Source organism: Rhineura floridana, chromosome 4, assembly GCF_030035675.1.
Source record: "Rhineura floridana isolate rRhiFlo1 chromosome 4, rRhiFlo1.hap2, whole genome shotgun sequence".
Classification (NCBI taxonomy): Eukaryota; Metazoa; Chordata; class Lepidosauria; order Squamata; family Rhineuridae; genus Rhineura; species Rhineura floridana.
This window is the reverse complement of record NC_084483.1, coordinates 143,508,974-143,521,706: the sequence shown is the minus strand read 5'-3', so window position 1 is coordinate 143,521,706 and position 12,733 is coordinate 143,508,974. Positions and strand designations below refer to the sequence as shown.

General features: G+C 42.4%; 1 protein-coding gene across 6 annotated transcripts in view; it reads right to left on the bottom strand.

The window, feature by feature from the left end:
- KIF26B (kinesin family member 26B) overlaps positions 1-12,733 on the bottom strand; it is a 406,835-nt gene that overhangs the window by 37,127 nt on the left and 356,975 nt on the right. For all 6 annotated transcript variants that reach the window (XM_061624637.1, XM_061624633.1, XM_061624632.1 and 3 more), the window contains one exon: positions 3,583-6,964. In XM_061624637.1, the coding sequence (XP_061480621.1) occupies positions 3,583-6,964 (3,382 nt within the window). The remainder of the gene's footprint in view (positions 1-3,582; positions 6,965-12,733) is intronic.

Sequence of the window (12,733 nt, the reverse complement as noted above, 5' to 3'; positions counted from 1 at the left end):
AATCAACATATGGAACATGGGGGTTAGTAACTAATAGAAAGATGTATGTGTGTTTCTGCACGCGTGTGCGTGCTTGTGTGTCTGCATGTATGATTAAATATGAGGTGTTTGTTTAGGCTGCATAACAGTCAGGTAGCTAACAAGCAGCTTCCTGTGCTTATGAAGCTTAGATTCTGAGATTTAACCAGGAGTAAAACTGAAAGGTAAATTGGTCTTGTCTTTCAAAATCTGCTATGTACCCTTTGATGCCTAGTTTCTAAAAACCATAGTATACGCAAGTAATGCACTTAAGAAAAACCCAAAGAAAACAAGAGCACAATCTCCAGGAGGCCAGGAGAAGAGAGAAATCTGTTTCTCTAATCTGTGTGAGGACTTCAAAAGTAATTGTGAAACCTGACAAGACTGTTGGTGATTTCCTTAAAAGTCTTTGTGGCCTCTCTTAAAGGGGCTCTCTGTTGATTCATGTTGATCACACCTGACAGCTAGCATTTCCGTTAATAATAATCATAAATAAACCAGACAAGGTCACCTGACCTGAAATGAGCACATCTACAGCACCATATCCATTATAGCGATGCGTATCCAAGACAGCAAATCAGGAAGGGTCCAGTGCTCTTGACACCATAGCTTAAAATACTATCCAAGTGGAAATGCCTTGGGTTCTTTAACATATATATGTATATTTAAATCACAATGGCAATCTTTTATAAATGGCAAGGATTAAGGAAAAGAGATCTGCCTTAAAAGAAACAAATTCAAGTAAGAGTCTTCTTATCCACATGTTAATACTAACAGATTTCTCCTTTCCATTCCAGCTTAATCTTGGCCCAGTGCTGCAGTCATAATCTTGTGTTTATGACCTCATAAATCTGTTGACATGTAAAAGATTAGGCTTCCACCAAATACAGAATTATGATTATATTGCTGGGGGGGGGCAGGGAGGGGAACTCAAGGGGAAAACATGCTGTAAAGAGTGGAAGACTATTAATTGACAAGCAACTATTTAATGAGAAAAAAGATCTTTGCATAGATTTTTTTTTAAAAATTAAGCACTGACAAAATGTTTAAACATGACCTGTTACTTCCAGGCTTAATTAGAAATGCGTACAATTCATTTAAAAGGTGAGTGATAAAAATAGATGCATTCAAGCTCAAAATTAATCTTTAACTTCTCCCTGTTCCTTTACACATACGCTTCTTTGCACAATTCAGGAAAGATGAGCTTTACACTTTCTGCTGAAAGTCAATGGATTCAAGCTATATTAGGGTAACAGGGCAAGCAATTCCCAGAGAGAGTGTCTGAGTGCTGGATGGGAGCTTAAGGGTTGAGTTATCCAAACACCTGCATTATGCCAGAATTTACTAGACCTAAACCATCCCTGACAGATTATTTAGCCTCTTCTCAAAAACTAAGAGACAAAGGATCTTCTTTCATAACAGGACAAATCTAACTAGAGTGTGCCAAGCATAAAAAATCTAACCAGAGTATGCCAGCCTTGATTGAACAAGTTCGTTCCCTTACTTGAGGAATGATTTGAGAACATGTTCAGAACAAACATGAAAACCGTCATGGCTATAGTAAACCACTGCTTTTTCAATACGTTCACATACCTTCTAGGCCAGCAATTCAGAACAGAGTTCTTCTGAGATTATAGGAAAGTAAAGACTCCCATGATGAAGTGAGTTACACTAGGGTTGGGGTATATATATATCCCCCTCACCCATGAAGTCCTTCCATAAGGTCAGGCAAGCATTTTAGTAAATAGCTTCACCTGGCTTATGTTGAAAGTCTCCCTGATACTCACCCTACTATAGTTTGATCATTTGTATGGGTGATAGCTGCTTCCTAGGATTGTCAGCACACTAAAAGCACATTGGAAGCAGGGGGTAAAGGGTGGGCTGACTTCTGTCTTGTGGGATCCACTTTTGCTTAGCTAATCAATGAAAGGATCTCAAGTCATTTAACATACTTTTGCTCATGTGCCTATAAAGCTGCCTGAATGTCAGCACATTTGTAGAATATCATTTTATATTCCAAGCCACAGAAAAATGTATCTGGAAAATGATATTTCATCCATAATACATCTTATCATTATGAGCTGAGCAAATACATATTCTGAACCAGACAATTATGAAATTTAGCAACATCTCTAAGAATTATTTGCTGGACCAGACCAAAGTTCATCTGCTCCAGTGCTTTGTATTTATTTATTTATTTATTATTTGATTTATATCGCACCCTTCCTCCCAGCAGGAGCCCAAGGTGGCAATAATTCAGGTGCTCTGCAAGAAATTGGCCAACAGCCTACTGCTAGTTTACTTCTGCTTTATTGGATGGGTGGTCCAGAGGAGAAGGAATATGTGACCCCCTTCTTCCATCTCACTGGAACATCTGCTTCCTTTCTTCTCATCTCACCTAAAAAGAATGCTGTAGGGCAGCCTTTCCCAACCGGTGTGCCTCCAGATGTTGTTGGACCACAACTCCCATCAGCCTCAGCCATTGGCAATTCTGGCTGAGGCTGATGGGAGTTGTGGTCCAACAACATCTGGAGGCACACTGGTTGGGAAAGGCTGCTGCATGGTGGAGCAACATCTAAAAAGTCACCAACACCTTGCCCCCAACACAGATCCTTGCAATTACAGCCATTCTCAAGGAAAACTATCCTACTTCCTTTTGCCTCTACAAAAGTCACATAATCTGTGCTTCATGTACCAAAAGACAACCATACTTTCAAAGATTCAGTATGGTACAGTGGATACAGTGTTGGAATTTATTCACTATACCACAGAGGATAAATTTATATTTCCATACATGGACCATAAAATAAATTACTTGGGACTACAGAGACCTAGGCTGAACTCCTACCATGGAGTTCATTGGGTGATCTTGAGTCATTCATTGCCAATGCAAACTATCTCACAGGGTTATGAGGATGAAATGGATGATCCCCATATATATTGTCCTTAGCACTTTGGAGGAAAGGAGTGGGGATACAAAAGTGATAAAGTAAATTAGACAGTAGAACTAGCATTTTGTTAAAATACGTCCATTGGTAATAACAACCATGAAGGACACCATTTTTAAAAAGGGCATTGGACAGTGCTTAACTGGATTACTTAATGCAAAGCAATAAATAAGTAAAGATGGGCTAGTGATGCTCTTTCAGAAGAATAAATCATAATAAAAACATATGGTTTAAGGCAGCCTACTCCAACATAGTAGAGGACATCTAGAGGGCAGCACCAGGCCGGAGGAGGCTGGTGTAAGAGAAGAGCTGAGGTTCTTACTTATCTACTCATGTAACAACAAACATGAAAATTCTCACTGGAACATCCATGCCATGTTAAGTAGGAAAAATGCACTCAAAAGTGTCACATATTATTCCAGTTCACAATTCAATGCTCCATGGGTTCTTTCAGTCACACTCATCCTCTTCTGCACAGTCCCACCCAAGTTAAGCACCTTTAGATGCCACAATTTCCTATGGAAGATTTACGCATTCTTCCAATAAGGTAAGCTACTCTGAAACTAACCTAGCATGTCTCAAGATTATTTCTCAATGTGAGCATCCAAGAACATACCTGCATTTGACCGCTTCTTTGGATTTTTGAGACTTCGGCACCTCCCACTGACAGAGCTGCTGTTCTCGCTCATAGAGTCTTGTGCTGAGGAAGCACTTCCCGTTGCTTCACTGTCTCTCATCATGCTTTCATACCCACTGCTTCCTCCGCTGTGATAGAATAAGGCTGTTTTCCCCATGGCAGGTGGCAGCTCCCCACTAAGGACACTGCTGTTGTCACTTCCATGGCCACTGCTACAGCGGTGAGGCTTCCTTGGTGGAGTGATCTTGCTGTAAGGTGAAGGCAGCAGATGAAGAGTTGGCTTTTCATCTCCATGAATGGCACTGCGCTCATCTGTGTCTGAATTCCTGCGCAACTGCAGCCCTCTGGTGCCGGTGCTTCCTTGCAGAAGTTCTGAAATCCTTCCATTGACAGCTCTAAGGGGCAGTTTTGAAGAGAGACCAGAGCCCCTGTTCCTGCTGAGAGACTGAGTAGACCAGGACATATTCTTTCCATTGGGAGGCAAACTTGAGCTCTGTCCCACAGACTGAGGAAGGGACTTGGTAGAAAAGCTAAGTGTTTTGGTGGTTGAGGCAGCCAGGCTTCGAGCCTTAGGACTCGCCAAGAGGAGTTTGCTCACTGCAGAGATCTTTGATTGACTGGCCTTTGGCGAGGCCCCTGCAGACTGAGAAGTGCTTGAGTTTGTTGGTGAGGACATTGCATTGCGATTGAAACTCCTCCCAGCTCTGGGCATTGTGGTGTCTTTCCCAGGACCCATCTTGGAGCTGACAGATGACAGACTCTCTGCCCTTTCCAGTGACAGGCATTCATAATGGCTCCCACTGGACCTTCCCAAGGAATTGGTTCTGCTGGCCAGCTGTTCAAGTTTGGCACTAAATAATTTACTGCTACTATTGTTACCATTCTCCACACTGGAACCCTTTTGTTTCCCATTTAGCTCATCGGGAAAACTACCCAAAAAAGATGCTGGTTGGTTTGAAGGGCTGCTGGTGCTGCTACTGCAAGAGCTGTGCTGAGGGCTGGCCCTGTTTTTCTGGTCTAAGCTAGATTTTCTCACCGGAGGTAATGGTGGCGTTCCTTTTGGACGTGTGAGAACGCAGTGTTTGGGAGATGCAATCCTTCTTTCCAGGCTAGCTTTTGAAGTCTGGGGTGCCACCGAACAGCTAACATTGCTCTCCTCAATGTAATGATAGGAAACCGCCTCCAATTCCTCCAGCTTGTTGGATTTCTGAAGCCCTCTTGTGAGGCTTCCATTTTTCAAGCTCTCAGTAGAATGAGCTGGGCTGTGGGTTGCAGGAGTGGGCAGTCCTGTTTCACATCCATCTACAACCCTCTTCAGGTTTTCAGTTCCTGGGGAGCTAGACGTCTCTCCACTACTGCTACTAAGCCTGTCTGCTGAGTTCTGCTTCTTATTTTGCTGACTTATGGCTTCAGATTTGGGGACACTGTTTTCCTTTTTCACACTCTCTTCCCTCTTTAGCCAAGGATCATCAAACTTTATCTCTTTTCTTACACTGGAGTCTTTCATCTCTTGAGGAAGGGGGATTTTTGCTGGTGATGATATTGCCGATATGGCCTCATAAGATTCTTGTGCCTTAAAGGAATTAACAGCAATACATGGATAAAGGGTAATGTTTGTCTTCATGGGAATGAAGCTTTCACAACCGCTTTGGCTAGTGGTGTTTGATATTGCGACCATAGTCTTTCCCAGGGCTGATATTTTACAACTTTTGCTAGGTGACATTTTATTAAGACTTTCGTCAACCACCTCTGGCAGTACAAATATATCCTCAGTTGCTGGCTTTTGGTTGTCATTTGTATAAATTGTGCTGCTATTCTGTACGGCTCTTGCAAGCTCAGAAACAGGAGCTTCTGCCAGTGCTTCCCCACGTCCATAGCAGGTTTGTGCTAGGAAACTGTGACATGACTGTTCACCATCACTGCCAGTGCTCATTTCACTCAGCCACGAGCTAATAGATGAGCGCCTGCTTTCAGCCTCTTCAGCTTTGTGATCCAGTCCCATTATTGGGAGAGGCATAAACTGGGTGATACTGACCTCAGATACAGGAGCTGTACCAGCATAGCATTCAAGATCTTCACTAATGCTGCTGATAATACTAACTGGCCTAGAACCAGAGGCCAATGCCTGCACAGAACAATCACTGTTAAAGCTGATTATGCTTGTCGGCCGCCCATTCTCCAGAACCCCACTAATGGTCAGCTCTTCAACCAGGGTGAATACCAGCTCATCTTCCCCATTTAGCTCTAAAGGCTGCTGCACCGTGACCATGGTGGTGCTCAAAATCTTGTTCTTTGACTCAGGAGAAAGAGGTTGTTGCTGCTGTTCTCCACTGTCAATGGAATCTCCATAATCAGCACAGCTGCAAGACACTGACTTTTTCATGATCTGTGGGCTCATTCCAATAGGAGGAGTGCAGATCTCTGGCTGCATCAGAGATTCACTGGACACCATCCCTGAATCCTTGCTTAAGGATGATGGTGGAGGTGCAGGATTGGGCAATACCCCTTTCTGGGTGTAAACTTTGCACCTTTGGGAAGGAGAAGTTGGTGGCTTGTACTCCGATGTCTTGGAAAGGCTTGCAACACCAAGCCGTGGTGAACCCATGGGCCGAGGTTTGCTTTCTACAAAGCCACAGGTGTGAAGACTTTCTCGGCTGCTGTGTAGATCTGTGCAATGGGACTGCTGGGAACAGTTAATCTGGCTACTAGGGCTGCCTGTAACACTCCTAGGAGATGGAGGAGTGGGAACCTCTGGTGAGTGACTTCCCTGAATTTTGCTGGCTGTTGCATTTAGATTTTCCCTGACATCTTTGTCAGTTTCTTGGCAGCCTGCCAAGTCCTCTTCCTTGCTTGGCTCTGATGTGTTACTGAGCTCTGCCTCTTGGCCTGACATAGGGCACTTGGTCACTTGGTCTGAGCTAAACTGAACAGACAGTTCTTCAAAAGGAAATTTGTCTGTCTCTTCACTGCCATCAATACAGTCTAACCTTTCCTGGAGTTCCGCAAATGTATTGCACTTCAAGCAGTCTCTCTCAGAGGTGTTAGGGGCTATCTCACTCATGTCCTCCAGCTTGCCTTCATTTTTGGTTTTCTGAAGGGCAGGAACTATGGGGACAAAATCAGGAGGGCCTTCATTATCTGTCAGTTCCTTGTCTGAAAGGGCTGTGCCATTGGGGCCAACATAAATGACAGTGTCACATGATTGTTCGCTGCTAGAAGAATAATCTGGGTCACTTGACAAATGAAGAATGGGGAAGTCTGGATCAACAACATTCCGAGAATGAAAAGGTCTCAGTTGGGTTGGTCTTCGCATTCTCCCTTCTTCACAAGAGCTTTCTCCTCCTGAAGAGCTTGATGTGTACTGTTGAATGGGAAGAGAGATGATATGTTACAGTTTCAAAGAACCCCTTCCATGGAGCTGAAATCCATGCACTCACATGAGCAGTCATGCACGTGGTGGCTACTTAACATGTCACCATGTGGAGATTGACTCATTTAACATGGAGTAGATTGCTACATGGAACTGGTGACTTTCTCCATACCAGGCATACCCTTAGTGTGGGGGTTTGTGATGTCATGGAGAACAGCTCCATGTGGTTAGATTTTTGCAGCCACCATATTGCTCTATTTGTTCATGTAGCAGCAGTCAATGGGGAGGAGAGTCGCACCTGGCCTCCTGGCAGTGGCTTTGCTGTGGCTTACTGGGTGGGAGAGTGGTGAGACTGCGAGGAGGTTGCTGCTGTGCAGATGCACCAGTGGGAGTGGCAAACTGGCCCCACATATATGTCTGTACAGCACTAACCTTCCCACCGCCTTTCCCTTCTCCTTTCTGGTAAGCTGCGGCGATGCCAGTGCTGGAGGCCAGGTTTCTGCTGTCTCCCCTTCCCACTAGGTGCTCCTGTGTTCATCTGTGTTGGCCTTTAGCAGAATCCCAGTGAGTAAAAATGAGTTCTGAAGTGAAAGGAACATTGATTTATTTCAAACATGTTAAATCTACAAAATTCCTCTTTATACATTTGTTGTGAGATTTGTCAAAATTATTCCCATTTTTTGGAGGAAAAAAGAAGGTTGGACATTAGTGACTTGTCCAAGACCACACAATCCTACTCCTTCACAGGATGTGATCCAACTTCAGCTCTCTATCCACTCATGCATAGTATCACTCAGTAGTATAGTGTTCATATTTCCTTATAAGGTTCTTATGTAATTGGGCAACAGTGACACCTATAGGGTAACACTGCTGTGCAATCATGTTGAGGAAAAATGTCTGAAGCTACAACAATCCTAAGGGACAGTGATTGTTGAACTCACTGAGATACTCTTCCAACTAAATATGCATAGGATTGGGCTACATGTCATTTTGATTCTAGTGTTCCTCTTGACAATTGTTAAAACAAATTTATTTAAAAGACGGAAATTGCAGTCTTGTAACTATTTACATTGAAATCCCTTCACTGACCACAGCTGAAACAATTCAGATTGACAACTGAACCCTAAAACTCACCAAAGGCTAATGATATTGAGCTCAAACACATAGTTGAAAATGGATGAGCATTTTGTAAACAACACACATCACTTAGTTAGGCTGTAGTCATAAACACACTTGGAAGTGTATACTACTGGAATCAATGAGGCTTACTTCTGTGAAAATATATCTGTGATTATAGTGTGAGAGATGAAAGCAGAAAAGCAGGAATTAATGAAATAGATCATCCCTCACACTTCTTTTTTTTCATTAATATATAAAAGGTTTCACCCCTACATTGCTGGTTGGAGGGGATCACACTGATCTAGTCCAGTCTCCTGCAACAAAACTTAAGTAGTACCAATGTTTCCTAGATTTTAGTAATGCCAAATAGATGCAGTCAGTAACCTATTGAAAAATATATAAGAAAGAATTCCACAACTTCTGTGTCCAAGTTATCCAACATTTTGTTATAATTAGGATGTGTGTCCTGATACAAACTTGAACATGGTGGGACTTGCATCTAAATAAATATCTTGAGAACTGCAGTGTAAGGATCATGTTAATTTTATTTCTTTATACATTTTATGAGCTTCCTTTCACTGATTTCCAAAAATTACTGAAGCCAATGTCAAATGAAATAATAATTAAACCACTCCCAACAATAAAATATAAGCAGCTATGAGCACAATCTAATGCATGTCTACGCAGAACAGAAGAAAGTCCCATTGAGTTCAATGGGGCTTACTTCCACTGAAGTATATATTGGGTTGCAGCCTTAACCTGCAATAAAATCTGACTGTAATCTTTGCTTTACAAAATTAAAAAGTCTATATTGGCTGGCAGAACTTGTCCAGAGTAGGAACGAGGCAGGTCTCATTAGACATGTACTTACACAACGTCCTGCTCCCATACATCTAACTTCAAAAAGAAGGAACAAGGAAATGAGCATTCTCAGTGACTGGTGGGAAATATATTACTCTCCATATAAAACTCCTAGTCAGTTGTTGTGACTTTTAATTGAACATCCACATAACTTCTTCATTTCAGTTTGATGTAGACGGTGATTCAAGAAGAAGAGATATAAAATGACATTTGTATTGGATCCCCTTTTCTTGCTATAGGAGCATATAAGCTTGTGATTTTATTAGAACTGGGCACTGAGAAGTGAGCCCAACAAAGGCTATGACTGTGGTTGTTTTGTATTTCCCTTCATGTCAGATATGTGAACTTCTCTCATGTTGGAAGTGGGGCAAGAGCAACTCCTGTTTGGGTTCTTTTGTTTGTATTGCAGAAGGAAGATAGAGTTGGGGTCCTCCAGCTGGATAGGCTTGCCTGCCTTTACCTGTGCTGTGTGTTGGCCACTCAGGAGTTTAGTGAGTGTTTCCACAAAGACAGTTGAGAAACAGCAATTATGGAGTTAAAGCCAGTTGGGCTGGCGATGAAGACGTGCCAAGGTCAGACAGCAGATGAGGCTGCCAAGGGCACTGTGAGCGATATACTGCTGTGGAAAACCGAAAGCAAACTGTGGGGGTGCAGTAGAACTCGGTGGGAGTTGGATTGAGAGAAGTCTGGAAGGAGCTGGAAAACCGTGTAATGCACAGACTAGGTGCAATAAAGACTCTTAATACTTTCTGCATCTGAACCTGTCTTGTTTCTGACATCCAAGCCTCAGGCTGGTGCTTTATGCTGAGCAGTGGGTCTGGCTGAATTCCGCACAGCACGACACTGTGCTCTACCTAACTTCCTTCTGTTGTAAACTGATATGCTCAGGGAAGCTGACCTGCCCTCCTTCGTTTGTTTTTTTCTTTGACTGTCCAAGGAGAGAGGAGACATCTTTGTCTTTGCTCTCTCTCCTGAGCCATGAGGGCAATACCAAAGTCTGGGCATTGCGCCTCCAATTTAGTTAGTTAGTTAGGGTGGGATATAAATCAAATAATAATAAATAAATAAGTAAATAAGTATGTCTTTCCTATCTACTATGTATTTCTATAAATAAAGTAGCTTTTCTTATTTCACTAAGTCTTAAGTCTCAGTGATCTAAATGCAGGGTAAAAGCCTGCTTCTAAGGTAAATACAGACACTGGCACACATGCAGCTCAGACCGCTGAAACACTCTGCATATACATATTTCTATAAGAAAGGGTTATGGCCGCCCATTAAGCTAAATTGAACTGCAAGTTGTGCTTGAAAGCTAAAAAGGCTAAGTACTGTGTGTGATTTACAAAGAGATCAAAAGGAGACTACCTTAGAGAAAGAAAAGCAGAACAAAAGATAGGAAACCACAGCTGAAGAATCAACACCTAAAACAAGCATCCCAAATCTGGAGAAGGACAATTATGAGATTTGGAGTCTCCGAATGATGGCACTTTTGGAAGGGGAGAATCCGCATGGAGTCCTGACTGATCCTGAACCCTCAGCAGCAGATGAAGTAGCCACTGCATCCTGGACGTGTAAGCATGCCAAAGTGAAGTCTCTTCTTATTTCTGCTTTATCAGATGAGGTGCTAAATGTTTGCATGGGCTGTAGGAATGTGAAGGAAATATGGGAAAAGTTTGACAAAATGTGTCAGAGAAAATCTAATAATCATGTGATGATTCTCTATAAGTCGCTGTACACGCTGAAACAGTCTACCACTCTAGATCTGAATATACATCTATGGAGATTTACAAGTCTGCTCTGAGAATTAGAAATATGTGGTAGATCGTTGGATGAAGATTTACAAAAAGTAATACTCCTGGCCTCTCTAAATGAATGTCATCACATGGCGGCTTGCATACTAGAACAGAGAGATCAGAATATGTCATATTTGAAAGATCAGGACTATAAAGAGAGACAGGAACAAGCTCTGTCTGAAAAAGCAAATTTTATTGTGGGCAGAAACAGCAACCAAAGGCAGGATAGAGAGATGAGTTATGTCCCAAAGCCACAGCACAGTACAGACAAACAAAGGAAGAATTGCTTCAAATGCAAATCTTCTAATCACCTTCAAAGAGATTCTCCTAGAAGGGAGACAGGAGAAAGAGTTGATTTTAAACAAAAGCAAGCTGAGAGAAAAACATAGCCAAACTAAAGTGAAGCATTCCAGTTACTATGTATCTGATGGAATGATGATTATAAAACCAGATTTTTAATTGACACTGGAGCTAGTGCCCATTTAATAAATGATAAAAATTTGTTTAAGAACCTAAGCCCTCACACACAGAATATAATCACAGCATCAGGCACCAGAGAGCTTGAACTGAAAAACTGCCTATTTGTTCCAGCATTTAAAGATAATTTAATAAGTGCCACTAAAATAATGGAGCTTCAAGGTGAACTTTTTTTAAGTGACAAAATTTGCCAAGTTTTAGATGAAGGAGGTTGTATTGTAAAATTGAAAAATGGACTTTTGCATTTGGAATATTTGGAAATTATGCACTCAAATACAGCCAAAGAAACCTGTGATTCTGGATGTGTCCATGTTTGGCATAGAGCAGTGGTTCCCAACCTTTATGAGCACGGGACCCCCTTTACAAGCTGAATTTTTTTTGTGACCCCCTCCCCCCAGGGAGGCAGGCTGGCTGCCAGGAAGGAAGTGGGAAAGCAGCCTTTCTGTGCAGGCTTGCTTCTTTTTGCTTCACAAAAAGCCCTCTCCTCTCATTCTAAGTAAGGCCGTTGCCAGTGGCGGCAGTGCAAGGAGACAGGAATCAGTGACAGTAATCCCCTCTTCTTCCTGGTAGCTCCACCCTCAGCCTTCTTTGGCATCTCCCATGTATTTTATAGGCAGATGCCTGCCCTTAGTGCACCTGAAAGACGCTCTGGCGCTTCAAAAGGCCTCCCCTCTCGTTTGGAGCAAGGGGGAGGTGTCATCTGCAGCGCCAGTGGAAAGCAGACAGTGTAGAAGGAGTGACGACTTTAAAAAAATTTTTAATAAATAATTCATTTCTTTACTGTTCACGGCCCCCTCTGGATTACTTCATGGCCCCCCTGGGGGTCCCGGCCCCCAGGTTGGGAACCACTGGCATAGAGGAATGGGACATGCCAGCTTAGCCAGAATCAATGCTCTAGAGAAGGAAAATTTGGCTAAAGGCCTTAAAATTAGACAGTGTAAATCGAAAGAAAAATGTGAATGTTGTATAAAGACAAAAAGTGTGCAATCAAAATTTCCTAAGAAAAGTGAAAAGAAAACTACAAAACCTCTAGAATTAATTCACACAGACCTTTGTGAACCCATGAGAACACCATCACAGGGTGGAAATTTATACATGCTCACTTTCATAGATGATTACTTGAGGTATACTACAATATACCTACTCAGAGAGAAAAGTGAAGTACTTCAAAAATTGAAGGACTATGTCACAATTGTATCCAACAAATTTGGCAGAAAGCCACAAACTATAAGATCTGACAATGGAGGAGAATTTGTGTCCAAGGCTATGCGACTTTCTACATGAGAAAGGCACAGAGCACCAGACTACTGTAGTTTATACTCCTGAACAAAACGGAGTTACAGAACGCATGAACCGAACTCTTGGACAGATGATTCATTCCTTGTTGGAAGATGCACAGTTACCACAGAAATACTGGGAGGAAGCAGTGGTAACTGCCACCAATCTGCAGAACCGACTTCCAGCAGCTGCAGCCAACAAAGCACCTTTCGAGTTATGGCATGATAGGACATCA